General features: G+C 41.2%; 4 protein-coding genes across 4 annotated transcripts in view; 1 reads left to right on the plus strand and 3 right to left on the minus strand.

The window, feature by feature from the left end:
- Positions 1-6,426, minus strand: part of LOC134667251 (poly(A)-specific ribonuclease PARN-like) — a 49,450-nt gene extending 43,024 nt beyond the window's left edge. Inside the window, exons 1-6 of the mRNA XM_063524583.1 lie at positions 6,275-6,426; positions 5,852-6,202; positions 4,805-4,937; positions 3,339-3,494; positions 2,116-2,248; positions 1,285-1,406 (exon numbers count right to left, since the gene is read on the minus strand). Of these exons, the coding sequence (XP_063380653.1) occupies positions 1,285-1,406; positions 2,116-2,248; positions 3,339-3,494; positions 4,805-4,937; positions 5,852-6,202; positions 6,275-6,293 (914 nt within the window). The 5' untranslated portion in view covers positions 6,294-6,426. The remainder of the gene's footprint in view (positions 1-1,284; positions 1,407-2,115; positions 2,249-3,338; positions 3,495-4,804; positions 4,938-5,851; positions 6,203-6,274) is intronic.
- Positions 6,427-6,867: 441 nt separating this feature from the next.
- Positions 6,868-18,342, minus strand: LOC134667248 (dynein axonemal assembly factor 5). Its single transcript, XM_063524577.1, has 12 exons — positions 17,576-18,342; positions 16,301-16,484; positions 15,195-15,412; positions 14,073-14,230; positions 13,589-13,789; positions 12,544-12,694; positions 11,708-11,872; positions 10,788-10,979; positions 10,139-10,300; positions 9,470-9,658; positions 8,530-8,721; positions 6,868-7,357 (listed from the first exon to the last, which is right to left on the minus strand). The coding sequence occupies exons 1-12, from the start codon at positions 18,213-18,215 to the stop codon at positions 7,224-7,226; spliced, it is 2,586 nt and encodes an 861-aa protein (XP_063380647.1). The 5' UTR covers positions 18,216-18,342; the 3' UTR covers positions 6,868-7,223.
- A 261-nt stretch (positions 18,343-18,603) lies between these two features.
- Positions 18,604-20,647, plus strand: LOC134667275 (mesencephalic astrocyte-derived neurotrophic factor homolog). Its single transcript, XM_063524613.1, has 2 exons — positions 18,604-19,253; positions 20,489-20,647. The coding sequence occupies exon 1, from the start codon at positions 18,712-18,714 to the stop codon at positions 19,237-19,239; it is 528 nt and encodes a 175-aa protein (XP_063380683.1). The 5' UTR covers positions 18,604-18,711; the 3' UTR covers positions 19,240-19,253; positions 20,489-20,647.
- Positions 20,648-21,532: 885 nt separating this feature from the next.
- Positions 21,533-23,634, minus strand: LOC134667278 (putative ATP synthase subunit f, mitochondrial). Its single transcript, XM_063524617.1, has 4 exons — positions 23,534-23,634; positions 22,743-22,841; positions 22,072-22,188; positions 21,533-21,596 (listed from the first exon to the last, which is right to left on the minus strand). Exons 1-4 carry the CDS (start codon positions 23,610-23,612, stop codon positions 21,568-21,570), a joined length of 324 nt encoding a protein of 107 aa, XP_063380687.1. The 5' UTR covers positions 23,613-23,634; the 3' UTR covers positions 21,533-21,567.
- Positions 23,635-23,640: the final 6 nt, after the last annotated feature.

The raw sequence follows: 23,640 nt of genomic DNA on the forward strand, positions 1-23,640 counted from the left end.
ACTGCTTTTCACATCAACTATGAGGAAAATAAAAAAATCTTAGTGTTGACACAATCTGATGCTTAAACAGATTATTTAAGCTAAAAAAATAATGTGCAAAAAAAATTAAAAATAGTGTGCTTGAACAGAAAAGTGCCACTTTGATCCCTCCTAGCAGGGAAGAAAAGTGCCACTTTGATCCCTCCTATTTGCAGGGAAGTAAAAGCCTTTTTCCGAATAGGTGATGTGAAAAATACATTTATCCTCTGACCATTCACTCATGACGAATAAATACTCGATATATAGCTGGTTCGCAGCGGCTAGCAACAACTAATCTTGACGTCCACGAGCGCAGTGCAAGCGTCCTTTGGTTCGCGACAAAAACCGACAACCGTCGGATCGCTGCGAGCCGCTCGTGTAGCGTTCGTTGCAGGCTCGCGAGCACGTACACACTATGTTTTTGGCAACAGTAACAGTTACAGTTACGTGCAACGTTACGGGTTCAGAAATGAGTACGTTGTAAACGTCGGCTCGCTGCGAGCCGCTCGTGTAGCGTTCGTTGCAGGCTCGCGAGCCACGTACACACTATGTTTTTGGCAACAGTAACAGTTACAGTTACGTGCAACGTTACGGGTTCAGAAATGAGTACGTTGTAAACGTCGGTTCGCTGCGAGCCGCTCGTGTAGCGTTCGTTGCAGGCTCGCGAGCTACGTACACACCATGTTTTTGGCAACAGTAACTGTTACAGTTACGTGCAACGTTACGGGTTCAGAAATGAGTACGTTGTAGATGTCGGCTCGCTGCGAGCCGCTCGCGTACCGCTCGCAGCAGGTTTGCGAACCACGTACACACTATGTTTTTTGGTTACAGTACATGCAACGGTTACAGTTACAGCTCGCTAGTGAGTACCCGGCTTATTGTACCTCGGCTCGGTGTCAATGAGTTTTTGACTGACTAACCGAGCATTGTAGTAGGTGGCAATTGGCTACTTTCCTACTAGTCGAATCAGCTTCTTTTTTAGAACTGTTAAAACGATTTGCTAATATGGAATTTATATGAAAACGTGTGTAGTGACGTCACAGTCAACTCACCTACTTTTTATACTTCCATTATGAACAAAGTTTTGTACGGAACACTAAAAATGACTGTTATCTATGTTTTTTAATAATGATCTGATGCTTTATTTCGGGCTCAGTGTGAAATAATTTATTTTAAGTAAAGGAAAGTACCCAATTACAATAAATCAGTAATAATCGCAGTCACACAAAGGTTTAGTAGCCTGGTATATGTAATGATAATACTCACCTAGGAAACATGCAGTGTGCAAATTCTTTGAAGGTCGCGTAGTCTGGTGGCAACGGTTGGAAGAAATGGTTAAGCGTGTGGAGCACATCTAGCAGCATGTTATGTCCGACTACCAGCTTCTCCTAAAATTCGATATAATAAAAATTATGTTTGTATTTACAGTAATAAGAAAATAAGGTCTAGTAAGTAATCACATACGGCACTGGGTCCCTAGTCAACGTGTTAAACGTTTACGCGCCGTAGCGTACCGTAGTCATCTGTCTCTATCATTCTTTCATATTAATGTGACAGAGACAGTTGCTTTTCGTTCGCTGGCTAGTTCGAGTGGTTTGTTGGCTAGGCACCCTGCGACGCTTAAAATTGGTCCGAAAAAGAAGGCTCGATGTCACTGAAATAGCAATGAAACCAGCTATGCTGTGTCAGTTTTGTAAGTCTGAAACTTAAATGTGGATAATTGTTGCAACTTAGAAAATCTAATTGTTTTCTGAACGAAGAGTGAGAGGAGGAAACTTCGTTCCTTCTCCTTTTGCACTACATTCTCTGGTTACTATATCCGCTAGCCGCCCACATATCAAAACTTGCCCAGAGAAAAGCAATTCTGATAGTTATATATCTTAATATAAAGATTCAACATACAATGGAATGAACAGCCTTCTTAGCGCCACTTGCATCATTCCTCTAACCTGGGGTTAACCGGTTAAACCGTTAACCCAGTGTCTTCAGTTTTAACCGGGTAACCCTGGGTTAACGGAATGGTGCAAGTGGCGCTTATGGGCCTCTGAGCGGGTAGAGGATATTTGTCGTTAAAACCCCAGGTAAAATTGGACTCACCGACTGACTGATCATCCGAGCCACCTTAGAGAACCCGACTGCCTCCTCAAACTCCTCCCATTCTTTGTCCTTCTTCATGGCTTCTCGATCCTGTGCCGCGTTCTCTGGCGTTACCCGTGTCACTTTCAGAACTCTAGGGATACAACAAAATAGGTTAAGTTTACTTGTCTATGTATCGGTGGTTCTTTATTTCATACAATTGCAAAAAAAACAATAATTGATAAATACCTACAACTACTTCATTGTTAAATAATTCATCCAATAGTGTTAATATTAAACTTCGGTCTGCCTAAAGTTCACTGCATAGCCTATAGGGGGTCGTCCATTAATTACATCATACAAAATGTCGATTTTTAACCCTCCCCCTTCACCCCTCTTTGTCAAACTTTTACATGGGAAAAAGATAGGTCGATAATACGTACTCTCACACTTGGCATGAACCCCCTCCCCCTGTTGCTGTGACGTAATATGTGGATGAACCCTAGCCGCTTGTTGTACCTACTTACAGATGTGCAAATTGAGGAAAGGTTGCAAAAAGTTCTAAAAGTTCTCGGAAATTTTACAAAAAACAAATTCACTCATTTCAGAAAAGGACCTTTTCGAATCCCACACAGCAATTTGAGAAGTTTCCGGAATATTAACATATCGTTTCGCATATTTGAAAAGTTTCCGACGGCACATCAGTAGTCGTACAAACAGCAACACTCCTAACTGCACATCGGTGGACCTTATTACAAAAGGCGTAAGGTCCACCGATGTACAGTTAACAGTTTGGGCGATGGTACCTGTTTTCGTTCTCCAGTACTTTGGTTTCCACGTACGCCTCCCCCTTAAACCGCGAGCCGAGTTCCTGGAAGCACTGCCGCCCGCACCTTCCCCGCCCCCTTAGTCGTCCTAGCCCGTCGCCCCCGTACCGCGCAGGCGAGGACTCATTTAAGCGGTCGGTCTATAACCGTGAATCATTCAAGAGTGCGGTACCTGTTTTTGTTTTCCAGTACTTTGGTTTCCACGTACGCCTCCCCCTTGAACCGCGAGCAGAGTTCCTGGAAACACAGCCGCCTGATGAACGCGTTGCAGGTCTATCTCCGGGCGCCGTACGCCTGCCGCCCGCACCTTCCCCGCCACCCTTAGTCATCCTACCCCGTCCCCCCGTACCTCGCAGGCGAGGACACGTCTAAGTGGTCGGTCTATAACCGTGAATCATTCAAGAGAGCATATGGTACCTGTTTTTGTTCTCCAGCACTTTGGTTTCCACGTACGCCTCCCCCTTGAACCGCGAGCCGAGTTCCTGGAAGCACAGCCGCCTGATGAACGCGTTGCAGCGGTCGATCTCCATCTCTTCCGATTTCTGCTCGTCGAGGAACTGACGCACTTTTTTACTGAAAAATAAATTTAATGTTGGAGAAGCGAGATCTGTTATCTTATCTATAGGGGGGGGATATTACTGCAATGTTCTGCCGCCAGAGTGCAGCACTACCGACACAGTAAATTCATAGACTAACTTATACATACTGTGCTTTAAACTGTTTTTTGACCAGTTTTCACAGACAATAAAATATGACATTGATGCATCAAGGCGGTTTGTTAACAAGGGCCTACCGGTAAACGCGAAAATCGAAATTTAGTTATCTGCCTCTTCATCGCTCGAATATACAAGAGTGATAGAGAGATTAGATAACGACATTTCGATTTTCTTGTTTCGCGGTAGGCCGTGTGATTGACGTGACGTGTAATGTGTCAATGTGGTTTGTTTACTGTATGTGCCACCTACACAGAGCTTTGCCTAATATTCCCTATTATCAAAAAGAATAGATAGTATAGAGGGGTCCTGTCAAAGTAAATTTTGTAGTCACGGTACATTTACTGCCATCTATCGACACACGATTAAAACTTAAAATAAAATTGAAAATGTATAAATGAATTAAAATATGTTTACGGATATATGATTATTAATTTTTATTGTTCCACAATGACCCATGTTCTTTCACTGATACGTGTTAAAATTGTTAAATATCAAACGGTGTCGCCAACGCCATCTAACCGACAATAGGCCAAAGGTATATGGCGCCATCTATTCGAGAGTGACTTTTGCTTGACATCCGAGGCACGTTTTTTTCTTAGACTTTATTTATCTTATACGGAGTTATATATATATCTGCTATTATTAAGACAATATGGTAAGTAAGTATATATTTACGAGGGCACAAAATAAATAATAGTATGTACTAGACTAGATACAGAAGGTATGACCGCTAGGTGGCGCAAGCACGAGCAGGCGTCCATTCCATAGCGGTGCGCGGCAACTACTATGTCTAGACACCAAAATTGGTGTGGGCCGCATGTACTTGCAGTGACGAGACGAAATCGCGGGTTGAGCCACGTCTGACGACGTTTAGGGATAGAGTAGAGAGTAAATAATAGTACATACTTTTGGGGGCATAGCGAAGATGACAATTGTTTGCGCAACGACAAGGAAACGCCATGTCTCTCTATCACACTCATATGGAAGAGTGATAGAGAGACAGTGTTTGCGACAAAACAACTCTTTTAACATTACATAGTACTTCGTAATTTCATCCTCACAACACGTTGGAATGTGATTTAAAGCATACTGCGTTGGCGTGATATGCGCATATGACTTCTCAAGTGCACAGATTAAGAACCAAAACTAAAAAGTAGGGTTATTTACCAAATATCCTCAATCTGCTGTTTATTCTCATCTGGCACTGGGATGATATTATTCTCACTGGCGTACAACTTCTGCCGCTCTGTGAGCATTTCTCTTAGACGGGACTCAGTTGGCTCCGTCATATAAGGGATGCCTGGAACAAGCTTTCAAATCTACAAAATATATCATTCATAAGTTATTATTGTAAGGAGTTAGGAAATTTTAATAATTCTAGTCTGATAAAAAAAGAGTTGTGCTATTAAGGAATTACTGTTGCCCATGGACACCTGCAAGTGGGTTGACGGCTTTTAACACATTCAGCGCTAAGAACCCGACTGTCGGGTACACTGTTCGTACCAACTACGCGCTCCATATGGCGAAGACGTGTCTACGCGCTACGAGCGTCACCCTCAGTTTTTAGTGGCAATGAATGTGGTAAGATGGGAGTATGCTCTTAAACATGACATAACTACATAAATTCTGAAAAACTCATTGGTTTTTAAATCCTTCACCACCAGTAAAATATTTTTACAATATAGCAGGATAATTAGTTGGTCCATTGAATAAAAACATTATTATTTATAACATTAACACTTTTATCCACTAATTTAAGATTTTCATAGCCCATACGATATTTATGGGGTTTGAGTAAACAAATTAAACAAATATGCCATACAATAGAACACAATGCCATACAACATAAATTGTAATAAAGCTCGAACTTGGAGAGTTTAAAAATATACAGCTTGGCATTATTTGTTCAGTCGAGCATGAGTCGGTATTAAGAAAAATATTTCAACATAATAAAAAACTTTTTTTTTGTTGTAAAGTATTTAATTCTAAGCTGGTTCTAACATAATAAAAAACTCGTAAGACATTATATAACTCTATGACAAGAATTGGATACTATGGTCAATTAAAGAAGTATATTACAAAAAATTTCACCTATCAATAGTTATGCGGATTTGAGAGGTTATATTATCTCTAACATTAAATACTTTTTTTTTAATTTACTTAAAAATTATAACTTAAATTCCATAAGAAACGTCAGTAAACGATTCAACTTACCGTCTCGTATTAGTTTGTTGAAATCGAACCCCTGGGCTGACAGAAAATCCAAACTCGAGCTTTGGCAGAGAAACATCCGCTCCGGCCCAGGCCGTCCGCGCGGGAACAGATAGAAATTATACGCGTCGTTCATGTACTGCTTCGCATCCTCGTCCCAATAGAATGCACACAGCCCGTACTGGATCAACAAAAAATCCTTACAACCCGACATAGTCCGTAAGTAATACTCCCCCGGAGAATCAAACATACTGACGTCCGGCCCATGTATTAACCCCGTAAACTCCGCGTCTATCACTAGAAAGTCCGCTCTCTTTATAGACTCACTCACAAGAGGCAAGGACTCCTTGAAATCTGAAAAAAGAACACGAATCTTGTAAACACCTTGTGCACAAAGCAACACTACTTTATTATTTTTTTACGTACTTTTACGAGTGACTTCCATGATACAAGTTATTAAAACTAATAGTTTTTTTCATGCAGAATCATTTAATAGGAGATATGTCGTGATTTATGCCTATAATTGATTAAAAATAACAAAGAATATCCGATCTCGCGATACAACGCGCCGCTCTCGACGATTGACAGCTGAGCCAGCTGTCATTGCTTACTTTTTTTTGCAGTCAGCTGCGTTCGGGTATCACCCCACTTTCGATCGTCCCGGTTTATGACCGACTTAGAAGCCGTAACAGACTACCGCACCGCACCGCGACCTTGGTGCGCCGCACCCATAAGTGAGAGCGAGAACTCTATCATTCAGTCTGATTTCGAAAATTACTTTTTTTTTGTGGTAAAGTATTTAATTCTAAGCTGGTTCTAAGCAAAGAATATTTCTAGTACTTACCCATTTCTGAAAACTGATTAGTGATTACAGTCCATTAATTTTATTATAGGACCAAGGTAATTTGGCTACTTTGTCCGTCACTATTATATCTATTTGATACTGACTGTATTAATTTTATTGATAAGAACACTCAAGCCCATTTTCAGCTCATCTAATTCAGAACAAATAAAACTGCTTTCAAGATAAAACCAATTTATTGCACTTCTAAATTATAAACTAAAATCAAGAAAGGATCCTGCAATGAAACCAATTAAGTTGCCTCTAGACAAGTCTAAATTTAGCTAGCTGCATGAAAAGTACAAGTACACCCAGCTGTAAAAGTGCATATCCCTTTTATGAACGATTCCATTCATAAAGTACCTAAGTCATTCATGCTGCCTCTACATGTGGCTTATTGCAACACCTTTTTAATGTACATGTCACCTCCTAACTCTGCATTCACCTATATATTGGACCAAGATCCCAAATTCTTGTAAGATCAAGCCTACATGGAAATTGACTTTTACGATAAAACTAAAAATATAAATTAAGCTAAGACTTCAATATCTTCTCAATATGGCTAGATAGCCGTTCATAGGCCGCTTTATTTCTGTACAGCTGAATATTTGCTTTCACTTTTTTCATTAGAAGCGGCGGGTCAACGGTACTTAGCGTGATCAGGGCATCTGAAAAAAAAGAAGATTAATATACAAGTACAGTCACCACACTGGATTGTTAAATTGGAAATTCAGCGTAAGTATTGAATAACCAATTTAGCTAGGACCTTAAATGGCGCCTCAATCGCGGAGAGTGATGGCACAATTAAATAAAAACCATAAACGCCTAAATTGTCTAACTTCTTATCTTATCTGTGGTCGTGCACGCAAAAGGACGTCAAGTGGTGCCAACCCTAATAATTGCTCGGTGCAATTGCTGTATTGAGCAGAGTTTGCCCAAAAGGAGTGTCTCCACACTGGCATACAGAATAATTAATAGTACTACCGTACAGAAAGGAAACTTCCTACAAAAACGAAGTTTGACAGCGGTTCAGGGTCGTATCATGCTGTCCCTTCCTAATATATGGAACTATTATCCCTTTCGGCTATTAAGGGTTGTCAAAATTCAAGTGATTACTTTATCTGTGGTCGTGCACGCAAAAGGAAGTCAAGTGGTGCCAACCCTAATAATTGCTCGGAGCAATGCTGAGCCGAGCGGAGCCGAATTTGTCCGAAGTCAGGAGTTTCGCACCCATGACACTGACATAGCGTTGTAAAGTGTACAAAAACAGCAAAGTTACATTTGCGTTGTACAGTATTGTGTTGTACGTTCTAAAATGAACCTTATAATCAAGCACTAAAGTCTTACCTAGCATCTCCTTGCGGAACTCCTCGGAGGTGTAGTCAAGGTGTATGAGCATGGCGCTGTACGTAGCATCGATGTGTGCGTTGTAGAGTATGTAGAGTATGGTGTCGTACGGGACGGGGCGGTTTTGTACGTTCTAAAATGAACCTTATAATCAAGCACTAAAGTCTTACCTAGCATTTCCTTGCGGAACTCCTCGGAGGTGTCGTCAAGGTGTATGAGCATGGCGCTGTACGTAGCATCGATGTGTGCGTTGTAGAGTATGGTGTCGTACGGGACGGGGCGGTTTTGTACGTTCTAAAATGAACCTTATAATCAAGCACTAAAGTCTTACCTAGCATTTCCTTGCGGAACTCCTCGGAGGTGTCGTCAAGGTGTATGAGCATGGCGCTGTACGTAGCATGGATGTGTGCGTTGTAGAGTATGGTGTCGTACGGAACGGGGCGGTTTTTGTACGTTCTAAAATGAACCTTATAATCAAGCAGTAAAGTCTTACCTAGCATCTCCTTGCGGAACTCCTCGGAGGTGTCGTCAAGGTGTATGAGCATGGCGGTGTACGTAGCATCGATGTGTGCGTTGTAGAGTATGGTGTCGTACGGGACGGGCCGGTTTTTGAACAACGTGGTCAGGGTCTGGACGGCGAAGGAACGGACTTTGTCGTTGCTGTCGTCGAGACGTTTCAACACTCCTGTGAACATGAAATATAAGATTAAATAAACTAGCGACGCCCGCTTAGAGTTGGGCCAAGAAAAGTCTGCAGCGATTTTGATAGCCCACGCATTGCAAGCGTTAAACGCCAATATTCAATAAAATTATGACGTACCTATAAATAAGACTTGCACTGCGTGGGCTATCAAAATCGCTATTGGGCTATTGCGCTGCGGACTTTTCTAGGTCTAACTTTAACAACTTTCAACCTCATTTTCATTTCTATTTTCGGTCAGGATTGGTCTGTGCCTTCGTCTTCGATGCCTAATCTGTCAAAAATTTACAATATGGCGAACGAATGTTTGAAATGTCACCGTATTTATGAATTATTTCACTTAAAATGTAGGTTTTTTATCGCAACTGTTAGGAAATACATTGTGTGTATCTCTGTGGGTAAGAATAGTGCCAACTCGAGTCTTTAATTCACTCCAACTTGTGGCTGTCGTGAATTAAGACCCTCGCTTGCGAAATTGTTTTTGCCCAGCCCCACCCCCTCTCGTTGCATAATGTACTAATTGTACTATTGTAATAATCTGTAAAAAATTGTTTGGCGTCTGTCAACGCCAGAGGGCCTACCGCGAACCACGTTCGACGTGTTGCCTCCCTGTCACACTTACGTGCGAATTCACAAGTGCGACAAAGCAAAGAGGCAACACGTCGAACGTGGTTCGCGGTAGGCCCTCAGCTCTAAACCGATTAGTAACCACGATTGTACTATTTGTACTTACCAAAGTACAACTTGTGTAATATTGCAGCAGTGAAGCAACCTCGTCGGGTTGCCAACGTGGCTAGACAGCAGGCGGCCCGTAGCGTGTGTTGTCTGGTCAGTGCCGAGTTGTCATCCAGTAAGCCGTTGATCAGCGGAACTATTTGCTCTAAGAATGGCTCCAGGGACTCTTTTGTTGGAAACAGATTTACTTCCTGCAAAGTTAATAAGTAGTTTATTAAAGTCACTGTCAGTCTTAGATTATAATTATAATAGGTAGGTACTTCGCGCAGAAGCACCAGTGCCAAAAATCAAAATTAGGTAGGTATACTGGCGTTCAAAAGTGCATGGAGATGTTTCAATCGTAATATTAAGGCATTACGGTCGACATCTATCCATGCACTTTTGAACGCCACTGTACCTATGACTGAGTCTCGAACTCACGAACCATGCTTTCTTTCGGCGTTCTATTCATATCACGAGAGATCTTTTGTGATGCTACACCAAGTTGACATTTATTCCTATTGATATAAAGTTCAAATTACTTTGTCCTTGTCCTGCTTATCTCCGTCTGTCTCCAACTCGTTGCGAGGTTCTCTTGTAATGCTGAACATGGACCGGCGATGGCGGCCGTGCAGGTGGTGTCTGTCATATCAAATTGAGTTTTATTCCCGTTACAATAGAGTTCAACTTGCCTTGTCCTTGTCCTGCTTGTCTCCGTCGGCCCCGCTCTCTGTCTCTAGCTCGTTGCGAGGATTCTCTTGTAATGCTGAACACAGACACGCTATGGCGGCCGTGCGAATTGCTTCTGCAGTGCGGCCTGGTTCCCATACCAAATTCACCAAAATCACCTCTGTGAAGGATGGAATAAGGATCAATTTGTTTTAGAAATAATATTTTATACGTATGTATATAGCTTTGCACAACGAAATTCCACATTTTTTCTATATCCTCCTAAGGCCCAAGATCCTACCTAAAGTACTTATTCAGTTCGATGAAATTTAAATCATATTCAATTGGAACAGAGTCGCATTTGTTTTGTTTCGTTTAACCTCTTCGACGCCGTGTCAAACACAAAAGCTGTCACTCGGACGCCACGTCACCGAAGTGTCATAACTGAAATTGAACTTTATGCACGTAGGTCGATGTTGCTCTGTGGTCTGTGACCGATTAATCGGTATTTGGCGTTGGACCTGCGTTGCGGATATATCGGTCATTGGCGTCCAAAAAGTTAATTTTCAAACAAAACCAAAATCAACTCTAATCCCTGCTCTAAAGGTTAAAATTTCTGTGGCAAATTATGGGTTTTTCATTTGTATGGCTGGGATATTTCAATGTACCTTCAATGATAATTTTCAAGAAAGCCTCAAGTATGTCGCCGCTGCATTTGCTGAAGTTGTCCTGTCGCCGCAGCAGCGCGGTGGAGAGGGCGGTGAACATCTTCAGCTTCACCTCGGGGTCCACTTTGGGGGTCGCCAGGCATTCCTTCAGGAGGGGGGCTATGAGGTGCAGGTTGGATGACATGGCTAAACCTGGGAGGAGAGTCGATGAGATCATGTTTTTGAATAGGGAGTATTACTGCAATGGTCTGCCGCCAGAGCGCAGCACTAATTTGTTCAATAAACCATAGAGTAACTTATACATACGCCTTACAGCCGTATTCGAACAATGAGATACGTCAAATACTAGATATTGAAACGATATGGAATAGATATAGACGTATCTCATTGTTCGAATACGGCTGTAAGGCGTATGTATAAGTAACAGTATTTTGATAAGTTTTTACTATGACATTGATGCATCAAGGCGGTTTGTTTACAGGTGGCGAAATTTCGATTGTCGTGTTTCACGGTAGGCCATGTGATTGATCTAGTGACGCATGGTGTGTCATTGATGATTTCAATGAGGTTTGTCTACTGTATGTGCTAGTAGTGCCACCTACGCAGAGCTTTGCCATTCCCTATTCAAGGCATCTGAGGCGATATATGTAACGCGTATACTTCTACGCGTATACAGCGTGGTGAGGGTACGCCCGCAATTCTCTACAAACCGGAGCTTGTCCAGGTTCGCTGTAATACGTACCAGTATTCATCAGCACGCATTCCAAGAGACACCGGTCTGGCGTCAGCAGAGTCCAAGTCAGGGCATCGGAGGTGATAGCGGCCAGGATGTGGCGAATATGCTTCTCGTACAGCGTGGTGAGGGTACGCCCGCAATTCTCTACAAAACGAAGCTTCTCCAGGTTCGCTTTAATACGTACCAGTATTCATCAGCACGCATTCCAAGAGACACCGGTCTGGCGTTAGCAGCGTCCAAGTCAGGGCGTCCGATGTGATAGCGGCCAGGATGTGGCGAATATGCTTCTCGTACAGCGTGGTGAGGGTACGCCCGCAATTCTCTACAGAACGGAGCTTGTCCAGGTTCGCTGTAACGAAAAACGTGCGACAGGACATTTTAGCATTGAGCAAAACTGGCAATAGGACATTAGGCAAATCAAATTTCAAGTAGCTCCTTTTTAAGAGAGACGTTTTGCAAAAAAGCCATTTTAGACGGAACGTCATACATAATTTAGAGAAGGGACTTGTTGCGAAAGATACAGTGCAAAAATAGTGTAGGGTAATTTGCCAATAACTGGCCACTCTAAACTAAAAATGCATTTTATTCACCTATAAACATTTAAGTATAAGGTGACTAGAGTAGTTATTGAAGTGATGGCTGACCAGTTATTGAAACCTTATACTAAAATAAATTCTGTTTATAGGTGAATAGAATTCAGTTTTAGTTTAGTGTGGCCAGTTTTTGGCCGGTGGCCTGCACCTGCACCTGTAGTGCCAAGGCAGGCGTGGCTCACTCCGCGATTTCGTCGCTTTGCTACAGGTAGCTAAAAGTACATCCGTTCACCACCAATTTTGGGGAAAGCCATAAGCCGCGCGTGGCGCTGTCGCCACCTAGCGGCCATATCTGTGCTGATCGTGACAGACACGTTTTGTTAGACAGTGAGTTTTCTGTACCTAGTACTATTATTTATTCTGTGGCCAAAGATAAAGTCAAAAATTGTCGTAATCTACAGAGTATAATACTATCAAAGTCTCTTACATAAGGCCATAAACTGCGCCTTATCGTCCACTGGCATGGCGTAGACGGTGACATTGATGGTAAACAGCTCCTCTGCCACTCGTTGGCAGCCCTCGCCGCAAAGATCCAGCACCGCTTCCGACACGTACAGGAGGCCTCTTTGGTATTTTTCCTGCAAATTTGTTGCACACGTTATAGTTATAATTAATGAACGGCGCTGGTAGGAAAAATGAAGCACAATGGTTAGTCTGTGAGATTGAGAACCTCAGATGACATCTTTATCCTCTAGCCGCCCAGAGACCTATAAAAAGGTCTCCTGTCCTGTTCCATTCTAATTTGAACTTTGTGTTGACAAAATAAAATTTTATTTTACTTGGCAAGGTTTGTCGTACGGGCGGCTAGAGGTTATTATTTTTAAGCTACCTACTTATAGTACGAGTCGGTCGGTGTCGCTATACCGAAGGTCTAACCGTTTCCGTTCAACGTTTGAGGGAGGGAGGTCATGACCCTCGTTCCGGGTCATTCCTGATGCAGAGGCTGTCTATCGCGGTCCAGCGTGGCAACGCAGCGAGCGTGATGGGCACCTTTGCATCTGGAAGGGCGCGGGACGGGTTGTTTGATTGAGTTCTCGGTTGTGGCTTTACTTAGCTTAGTTTTAATTTAGTTTAATTTAGAGTTAATTTATTAATTGATCGAGTGTGTTTAGGTATAAGTTTTAATTTGTAATAGGTTTAGTTGTATATTTTGTTAAATAATAATTTACTTTAAATGGAGAGTATAATCATATAAAGGTCTAACTAAACATATTTGACACTACTCTTGTCTGGATCAGTCAAATCCAATATCTCCTTCCACTTCGGCAACACTAGATCCGGTTAGAAGCCTTGATGAAATTCGCCTGCACGGTGAGGACCCCCTTCGAGTCCATCTCGGCCTCCACGTGTCCATACCGATAAAGCAGTTAGAAGTAGTAGTACACACCCTACATATATCTGGTATCTGGTATCCCTGCTAATAAATTGTGTATGGGTAGAAATCCTTGTTGTTTAATCTTGGGGCACCTTACCTTTCTAACCCTACACCTGTCAGGATCAGCCAGCTCCTTGAATATGTCCTTTAACTTTGGCAGCACCAGGTCCGCTTGGGAGCCTTTGATGATATTCGCCAGGACGATGAGAGCCCCCCACGAGTCCATCTCGGCCTCCAGCAGAGGCCACCAAGTGTTGGGACTGATGAAGTAGCCGAATAGCTCCGCAGCGCGTTTTATCTGGACAGGGAATAAGACAGGTTTTAACTAGTAAAGTCAATTTCTATAAAAAATTGTTAAGGTATAATTCCGCTACCAGACGTCAAGTGCACCACGGCGTAGTGTGTAGGCCTCGACAAGCCAATAGCAACTCTATTTCTATAGCAATAAGATCACATTTAGAACAACTCTGTCTTCACCGTCTCTAGCCCCACGATATAGCGTCCTCACGATGGTGTTGTGTTCAGTGGAACCTTCTCGCCGTGCCAATATCAACTCTATTTCTATTACAAAATAAGATCACCTCTAGAATAACTCGGCCATCATCGTCACTAGCCCCGCGGTGTAGCGTCCGCACAATAGTGTTGGCGTGTTGTGTGGAACCTTCTTCCGCGCATAGCACTAGCCAGCACAGTAACTGGGCTACGCGGAGACGCGCGTCTGCCTGCCAGCCCTCCATTTCTAGAACAATCGTAAAGCCACAGGTGATGTGCTGTGCAAGTTACATTTATTGTACACATACACACACTCAATTCAATAATACGGGTGACTTCTTATGGAAATATCAATACTGAGTGATCCATTTTCAATGCTCTCAAATACATATTATGATAACGGAATCGCTTCAGAAACGGGAAAATTCTGGCTCACTACAATACTAGCTAAAGAAGAATTGTAGGAAATATCTTTTGGCTATCTAGTTCAAGGGAATCAAGATCCCCAAAAATATTTTTTAAAGGTATGTTGTACCTGGCACCTCGGCCACACACACACACACAACACAGCCTGTCTCTGCCACACAGCGGTGCCACAGCGGTGTCTGTGACACAGTTAACTGATTTTCTTTGTAAACCTTAATGTAATAAGATAATATTTTTAAGTATCATTCTGTCTTATCAGGGTTCAAACTCCGGCTCCAACCATTGAGTTTTTCGGAACTTATGTACGAAATATCATTTGATATTTACCAGTCGCTTTTCGGTGAAGGAGAACATCGTAATGAAACCCTCTAGTTTGGAGGGTCAGACGGCAATCGCCAGTGTTGGCCAAAGCGTTAATGTTAACTGAAAATGTTGGCGATTAACCATTATAAATTGAACCTTAAACCGTAACGGACGATTACAGTTTACGATTCAATTTATAATGGTTAATGGCCAACATTTTCAATTGCATTAACGTTTCGGCCAACACTGGCAATCGCTTCCGTAAAAACTAGTGCCTACGCCAATTCTCGGGATTAGTTGCCAAGCGGACCCCAGGCTCCCATGAGCCGTGGCAGAATGCCGGGATAACGCGAGGAAGATGATAATTCTGTCTTATCACCTCTTCCAATTATAAACTGAAATAAATGTCATATAAGTAGTAAGAAAAAGTGACTAAGGCCTCCAGTATTTTCTGAAAATAATTTAATATGTTCTAATAGTACCTCTTCCAATAGCCGGCACAATCTTGCCGATGTTGCTTTGCACCAGCTGCCTGCAGCCCAGATTGGGTCTCTTCACGTCAGGGTAGTGTGACGGCACGTCCTTGAGGAAATCCGTTCTTTTCTTGAGATCCTCCTCATTTTCTTCCATGTACTGAAGGCCAATGTCCGTCCAGAGTTTTGCAGCTACTTCTCTGATATTTTCTATCACATCACTCATGCTGAAAATGATTTACAAAGTTCATACAATTTTAATTGGGACTTGTAATAAGTGAGAGGGTGCAAATGGCTTACATATTTCTAAAATAACTTTGCATTTGTCTGAGTAACCACAACGCAAGCTTTCTTGAGCTTACTGTGGGGCTTAGTCAATTTGTATAAGAATGTCCAATAATTATTTATTTATTTATTTGTTTACTAAAACTTATTCTCAATTAAAATAAAACTACATAACAAGCCATCTTTGTCTATGAAGACTCTAGCATATACTGAAGTTTTTTTACAACCAATGGAATCGATAGCAATATATTCCATAAACTTTTATTCAGCAAAAATAATACAGTATAATGAGTAACATCAGCAGCAATATATTAATCCTTTATCTGGCATGTATCATTTTTAGGGTTCCGTACCCAAAGGGTAAAACGGGACCCTATTACTTCTTCTACGGACGGACGGACGGACTTCGCTGTCCGTCCGTCCGTCCGTCTGTCTGTCACCAGGCTGTATCTCACGAACCGTGATAGCTAGACAGTTGAAATTTTCACAGATGATGTATTTCTGTTGCCGCTATAACAACAAATACTAAAAACAGAATAAAATAAAGATTTAAGTGGGGCTCCCATACAGCAAACGTGATTTTTGACCAAAGTTAAGCAACGTCGGGCGTGGTCAGTACTTGGATGGGTGACCGTTTTCTTTTTGCATTTTTTTTCCATTTTTTTTGCTTTATGGTACGGAACCCTTCGTGCGCGAGTCCGACTCGCACTTGCCCGGTTTTTAGGATTGGTAGAAATTGAACTTAACGTTAATAAAAAAATAGATATTCCCATTTTATTAAAGTTCTAAAGTTTGTTTCTTTAAAGTTGTAAGTTGTAATGTAAACTTGCCTGGTCAACAGCAGAGGAATCATGCGATGCCAGAACGAGTACCGGTCTCTGTAATTCAGCATCCAGTTGCCAACCTCCTCCGTAACCGCCAGCCGGACTTGGTTGTTCTCGTCAAACAGCTTCTCGGCCATTGGAGTGATGGACAGTTCAAAGCACTTGGCGTTTCCGGCTATTACTGTTGCTCCTAGAATAAAAATTGGATTGGTGTGGCAGAAATCAAATAAGAGTAGTATGTATATCAATGGCACAGTGTCCACAGTTATAGCCAGTCTTAATAATTAATTAATTACATAATTAGTTTGGTATAGAGCATAACAACAATATGGGACAACTAATAGTAGTTTAGCACTCTAATGACTCCAGATAAGCTATGGCTATGATAATACTATTACTTATTCTGTGCTATAGCTTAAGGTGGTACTGTACAATATCTTTGTCCAATGTTTTTTGCATCTCACATTATGCTCAATGAGAGAGTGAGACGCAATGACATTGGACAAAGAAATTGGACAGGTGGAATACCACTCTTAGGCAATGGCACATAAGACATTTATCCATTCCAGAACTAGTGCAAACCTTAAAAAGCAAATTTTTGCGTTGAGTGCTTATAACTTGTACACATTTATTTACTTCTCAGCAGGGGTCGTACAAAAAGTGCGGATGACGTCAAACCACTTATAGGATGATTTCAAATAGTATTTTTGATTTTCATAAACAATTATCACTTATCATTTATCAACCTCTTTATTAAACGATATCGCCACTTGAAATGAGTAAGTACGTTTTTGACTGACACATTGTCAATCAGATGAACAATAAATTGACTTCGTTATTGTTTAGCTATTGTATCTTCACGATTATATTTAGCTAAAATTTATATTTACTAATGTATAAGAAAACGCTCTAAATGTCATCTTTACTCGAATATTGTGGCAATTTTCCGTTTTTGTAGGTACGTGACCCGGAAGTTTAAATACAAACTCAAACATCATCCTGTGTGCAAGATTACGTCATTTTTACGTCATCCGCACTTTTTGTCCGACCCCTGCTTCTCAGTAACCTACTACTTTACTAATGTAGTAATAGCTGGGAGACCGAGCTTTGCTCTGAAAACATACAAAAACTCAAAATCGACTTAGCTAGATCGATTTATCGCCCCTGAAAACCCCCATATAGCAAATTTCATCAACATTGTTAGAGCTATTCCCGAGATCCCCAAAATATAATATTTAAACAAGAATTGCTCGTTTAATTAATTTAATTACATAAACTTACCAATAGCCCTAATAGACGCCACGCGAACCTTATAATGTTGATGAGCAAAGTTAGACAGCACTGGTTTGACATAGCTCTCACTCTGGAAATGAAAGTCCCGAGCTACGGTCTTCGACAGCAGGATGATGCACTCGCAGGCCTCCAACTTCACCTTCGGAAACGGGTCCGTGCTGGTCTTCGTGAGAATACTCGTGAAATCATTGATGAACGGACTAAGAAGATGTGTCACATTGTATTTTATAATTATCTGGTGTACTAGCTCTATTAAAATTAAACGAATTTCTTCAGATTCTTCCACAATCTCCGGACAACCAATCCGACGGACTAGAACTGGTAAAATGTAGGTTAAATAATAATCGTTTAACGGTAACCGGCCAATGAAGTTAGAGATTATTTCAGCTGCAGTCTCTCGACAAGCCTCGGAAGAATCGGCGAAACTCTTCAAGACGTAAGCGTAGACCTCTGGGAAAACGACAGTTAAGTCGCAATCTTTGTGCTCCGGGTTCTCGAATATCTCTTCGTTGATCTTTAGCAGGGCCTGTTTTCGAGTCATCTTCGACTCGCTTTGCAAAGCGGTGATGTGCTGCTCAAGGAACGCACGAGGGTTCGCCTCAAATTGTGTTTTCTGAGATTCAGTCATTATTGTAGTTAGCTATTTCTGTATGCTTGGAAATAATCTCGTTTTATCGACTAAACCACACTTTTTCGAATATTGATAAACAAAATGTGGTTTCCATGACGACACGAATTTGACATTTAGTTTTTTTAAAGTTCTAGCTTAAATAGAGGCAAACGAACTAAAAAGTTAGTGTTTTTTGCAGCTAAAGCACCCATTGAATCAAATATATGCAAAATACTAGATAAAAATATAAAAGCATTTAATTTTTGTAAAATTTACTTGTTTCAAATATATTTATTGCTATCAATTGAAAATAAAAATATATGCGTTTACCAGAACGTTTCGTAACTGGACTGTGAAACGTGCGCCAATCACAGCTCGCCAAGTAAAGCTGTCAACGTCTTCATTTCCATGAATGAACGAGATTCTTCTCTTCATTTTATTTCGTTTCGATCTCTCTAGCTGCTGAAGTTAAAAGTAGTATAAAATATTATCTTGTTACGGAAACGTATTTACAATGTTGAAATTCAGTGTGTTTAATTTATTATTACTTGCGGCGGTGCTGCAGGGGGCGTTCGCTCTAAGAGAAGGCGAATGTGAGGTGTGCGTGAAAACAGTCGAGAAATTCGCAGCCACGTTATCAGACAACGTAAAGAAAGACGCCAAATTGATAGAGGCCGAGTTCAAGAAGTTCTGCAAAAACTCTAAGAGCAAGGAGAACAGGTTTTGCTACTATTTAGGTGGTCTAGAAGAGTCTGCAACTGGTATCTTGGGTGAGCTCTCGAAGCCACTCAGTTGGTCAATGCCTGCTGATAAAATCTGTGAAAAGTTAAGGAAAAAGGACGCCCAGATCTGCGATCTGCGGTTCGACAAGCAGATTGACTTAAACAATGTTGATCTCAAGAAATTGAAGGTGAGAGACTTGAAGAAGATCCTGAACGACTGGGACGAGGTGTGCGAAGGCTGCATCGAGAAGACGGACTTCATTAAGAGAATAGAAGAGCTCAAGCCTAAATATATGAATAGTGGTCGATCTGACTTGTAATAGTTCAATAATAGGTAAGCATTTGCTTTCACTAACCTAAATAAGTACTTTCTAGTTCAATGCATTGTGACTTAAAGTTCTTACAATGAAACGTAATTAGTTTAGTAATTTTATCTTCCCGTTAGGCTTTATAAATGACACAAAAACATTTATTGAAAGTGTCTCAAAAGATACATCTGAACAAGATGATTTTAATCATGTATACATACATACAATTTAAAATTGACTGCACATTGTTCAATAGGTTTTCATCATAGAAATCCCCATATTGCATCATCATATAATTTGAAACAAGCTTTTAATCCCATTATTTGGATACTATCTATCTATATAGCCTTTTGTTTCCGATCCTTGGGTTTAAAAGTTTTTTTTTTTTATGTTATCATGTTTTCTACAAAATGTCCCGCAGTTCGGTGTGCCTCTTGGCGTAGGCCTCCTCCAAATTTGGATACTAGCCAGCCACAATATCTGACAAAAACTATTAACATCAATTGGATACATCTTAAATGGTGTTGCTCTTATATCTATTTGAAACCAACAATTGTTTTTCATGATCTTAGTTACAATTTTTTTATTCAGTGCCAAGGCTTCACAAATGCATCAATTATTTAAATTCAAGTCAATTGCAACCCAAATCGAGATGATTATAACCAATACAAATACGGAACATACAAATAGTTGTATATAATACAAAAATGATATATGCCAGGCTGCCAGCTGAAAGGATAGAGAAAGTGACTCATTTTACACCCACTCATCATTGAGGACAATGACACCAATGCGTCTAAATATGGTCACAAGCTGTCTTACTTATATATATAACCAGTCCATTAGTCTATTACAAGCTTTTATTTAGTTTCTCTATTACAAGCTTTTATTTGTAATCAAATCTTACAATATTATGGTATCATCGAGCTGATCTGATGATGGAGACGAAGGTGGCCACAGGAACTATGTGATAAAACAACGAAACCTAATTGTGTTTGGGGTTTTTAGAATTGTCTCGATGAGCATTGGTTGCCTGTGGAAATAAGAGTACAGTCAGCGATAAAAGCTTGTACCAAAAATATTTTTTTTGCCATAAACTTATTACACATAAGACATATACTTAGACATGGGTGGGAATTTAAATCTATTCTTTAAATGTCAAGGTCACTTTTTCAATGATTAAATTTGGCAGATGGCATAGGAGGGGTTAATACATATCTTCATTGAATTCCATAGATTAATGTATTTTCTTTTGTTCCAGAATAATAAATGAAATGTGATATCAACATCAACAACTAGGCTCCTTGGTCTAGCCTGAATAGAACATCAATTGCATTTAAGGACTCTGTGAGTGTTGTGGGAATGTTTGTGCACACATTGAAGTAAATTATTGTAATTATTAAGTAAATATTTTTATGAACTCTGTGGTTTTATTATTGAGCAACAATATTGAAGCTTTGGTTGAACTGACTGTAACATTTTTAACTCTATTTCAATGGCATAAGGTGCTTATTGCAATTTATGGAACTGCAAATTTGTCTAATGTAAAAAGTCGGACTAGGCTAAGTTTGCACATGCTTGGCAGTAAATTGCCAATTTATTGCCGCACCATGCTACTGGACGTAACACTTTGCTTATAAACAACTAGACAGGGTCTAGTCATATGGCTAATGGTAAAATATTAAGTCTAGGTAATTATTACATATACTTATGATATAAATATATTTATATATCTCTGAAGCTGGCTCCAGACTTGTACAATCAGTAAGGTAATCTCAAACATGTGTATTGTTTAATACTTATCCTCAATAGAGACACTATCAGCATAGCATAAAAACATTAATGGACAGTATTAACAATTTTCAGCTAATGTGATGTTCTTAATAATTATGTGATATTGCTAACTGTACAGTGGCGTTCAAAAGTGCCTTAATATTACGGTTGAGACATGTCCACACACTTTTCAATACCAGGGTACATATGGAATGATATGGATTACACAATAACCCCCTAAGTAGCTGCCCAGGCTGTTGGCTTCAGGCCAAAGTGCAATCCATACTTTCAGTTATGTAACAAACTAGGTCAGATTTTAAAGTTTACCTCCATATTGGCACCTGATGCATAATGGATTGGGAAAGGAAATTTCGTTATGGGAAATAGGCAAAGTGACTAAACACTATCTAATAGAAAAATAAATATTTATTGGACCACTCAACAATTTCATAGGTATAACATAACTTTTTTTTTAATCTGGTTGAAATAACAATCATAACATTGATTTCACCATTGTTTAGTAGAATCACACGTTGAAATGGTGTTATTGCATACCTAAAGTTTTATCTAATGGTACTTGTAATTTTTGTGGTGACCTGAAATGGAAAAACAATGCAAAATTTTAAAACCTCCAAGTTGCAATGGTAACATTTTTAGGTAAGTCACAGAATAAATAATAGTACTAGGTACAGAACTACAGAATACTCACTCTCTAACAAAGCGCGTCTGTTACGATCAGCAAAGATATGGCCGCTAGGTGGCGACAGCGCCACGCGCGGCTTATGGCTTTCCCCAAAATTGGTGTGGAACGGATGTACTGTTTTAGCTACCTGTAGCAAAGTGACGAAATCGCGGAGTGAGCCACGCCTGGGTAAGTTAATAAATGGCCTGGGCCTGCAATCTTAGGATGGCCAAGGATTAGTCTCTGACTGATGATGGTCCCATCGCGAGTATCCAAAAACGAAATTTCGGTAGGTATCTGCTTCTATCGTTCGCATATCCAAGAGCGGTAGAGAGTTTTGGACGGCAGACAAAGGCAGGGCGACTACAAGAACAATTAAGGACACTTACTGATCCTTCCATAATTAATCGCGTAGAAGAAGACCATGTTAGCGACGAGTATCTGGAAGAAAGGGGCGGCGCCCACTTTCCGAGGCTGCATGTACTTGTGCTGCCATCTCCACCAGGCTGCGGGTGAGGATACAACATTGAAATATTTTGCCGCTAGAGGCGCTACTGCCGAGAATAGGCCACCACAAATTGTTGAACTATAAACACCTTAGGGCCCCCCCCACATCTGGCGTCTTTCGAGCGTCGGCGTCTGTCGGCGTCCAGCGCTATGGAAAATGACGTCGCTGCGCAGTTGCGTCGACGCTGCGTCGACGTCGGCCATAGAATTGTAGACGCCGACGCTCGAAAGACGCCAGATGTGGGGGGGCCCTTAGTATTCAGAATTGGATAAAGCAAAAAGCTAAGGGAAACTGCCATAAAATATTGTTGAAGAAAAACTATGGCTTAGTCAGGTGAAGTAATATAATCATTTCTATCAATATCTACTAAAAATACTAGTGTTATTTGTACCTACATATTTGTGTCTTTTTGTCATGTTGTGTAGTGAGGATATATGAATGGCTCTTTGAAAATTCTAAAGTATCGAAATCTACTGCGGTTGGCCTTCCTAAAATTTTACCGAGGCCGAGGCCTGTTCGAAACTTATAAATTATACTTGGATAAATAGGTACCCCTGCTGCAAAGGCCCATAAAGGCGGAAGGAGATTTGGTCCTTCGAGCAAACCACGCTGGGAGTTCCATCAGTTTCACGTCGCCGAATGGAGTATCAGCTGAAAAATACACATGCACATGACGACATAGAAGAGTTTTGTAATTTAAGCCCCATATTTTACAATTGGTACCTACCAGTTTGGCTAATATTTCATTAATTTATGCATGGTAGTCGTAAATTCATAAAATACCTAAAGTGGCGTAGCGTGACCTAATCTAGCCGTGGGCACAGAATAAATAATAGTACTAGGTACAGAAGACTCACTCTCTAACAAAACGCGTCTGTCACGATCAGCACAGATATGGCCGCTAGGTGGCGACAGCGCCACGCGCGGCTTATGGCAAACCCCAAAATTGTGGTCGAACGGATGGAGTTTTAGCTACCTGTAGCAAAGCGACGAAATCGCGGAATGAGCCACGTCTGCCGTGGGCGAAATCGCGGAGTGAGCCACGCCTGCCGTGGGCGAAATCGCCGAGTGAGCCACGCCTGCCGTGGGCGAAATCGCCGAGTGAGCCACGCCTGCCGTGGGCGAAATCGCGGAGTGAGCCACGCCTGCCGTGGGCGAAATCGCGGAGTGAGCCACGCCTGCCGTGGGCGAAATCGCATCTGTGAGGCCCTTTTCTTTCACTGTGCCCAAAGAGGCCTCGCGCGAGGCCGTGGGCGATGGCTCACTTCGACCACGTCTAGCTACGCCATTGCAGTAAATTATTTTCTTGTGGCTAAACAGATCGAAAGAGGGTAGATACTTACGTTTCCCATAATATTTTGCAGGGTCGTAAGGCCCATGCGTCTTACGATCATACTCTATCGGATAGTCTCCTAAACCCATTATAATTTTGATTATGCCAAAATTTCTT

This window comes from Cydia fagiglandana, chromosome 9, assembly GCF_963556715.1.
Source record: "Cydia fagiglandana chromosome 9, ilCydFagi1.1, whole genome shotgun sequence".
In the NCBI taxonomy this organism is placed as follows: Eukaryota; Metazoa; Arthropoda; class Insecta; order Lepidoptera; family Tortricidae; genus Cydia; species Cydia fagiglandana.

Excerpts from the sequence above, each read along its gene's own strand:
- LOC134667248 (XM_063524577.1), bottom strand. The coding sequence starts at position 18,215 with ATGACTGAATCTCAGAAAACACAATTTGAGGCGAACCCTCGTGCGTTC. Across the intron at positions 10,980-11,707 it reads ATGCGTGCTGATGAATACTG|GTTTAGCCATGTCATCCAAC; the intron begins GTACGTATTAAA and ends CTCTCCTCCCAG. Across the intron at positions 10,301-10,787 it reads CTTGAAAATTATCATTGAAG|AGGTGATTTTGGTGAATTTG; the intron begins GTACATTGAAAT and ends CATCCTTCACAG.
- LOC134667275 (XM_063524613.1), top strand. The coding sequence starts at position 18,712 with ATGTTGAAATTCAGTGTGTTTAATTTATTATTACTTGCGGCGGTGCTG.
- LOC134667278 (XM_063524617.1), bottom strand. The coding sequence starts at position 23,612 with ATGGGTTTAGGAGACTATCCGATAGAGTATGATCGTAAGACGCATGGG. Across the intron at positions 22,189-22,742 it reads TATGGGCCTTTGCAGCAGGG|CCTGGTGGAGATGGCAGCAC; the intron begins GTACCTATTTAT and ends CCTCACCCGCAG. Across the intron at positions 21,597-22,071 it reads GATTAATTATGGAAGGATCA|GTCACCACAAAAATTACAAG; the intron begins GTAAGTGTCCTT and ends TTTCCATTTCAG.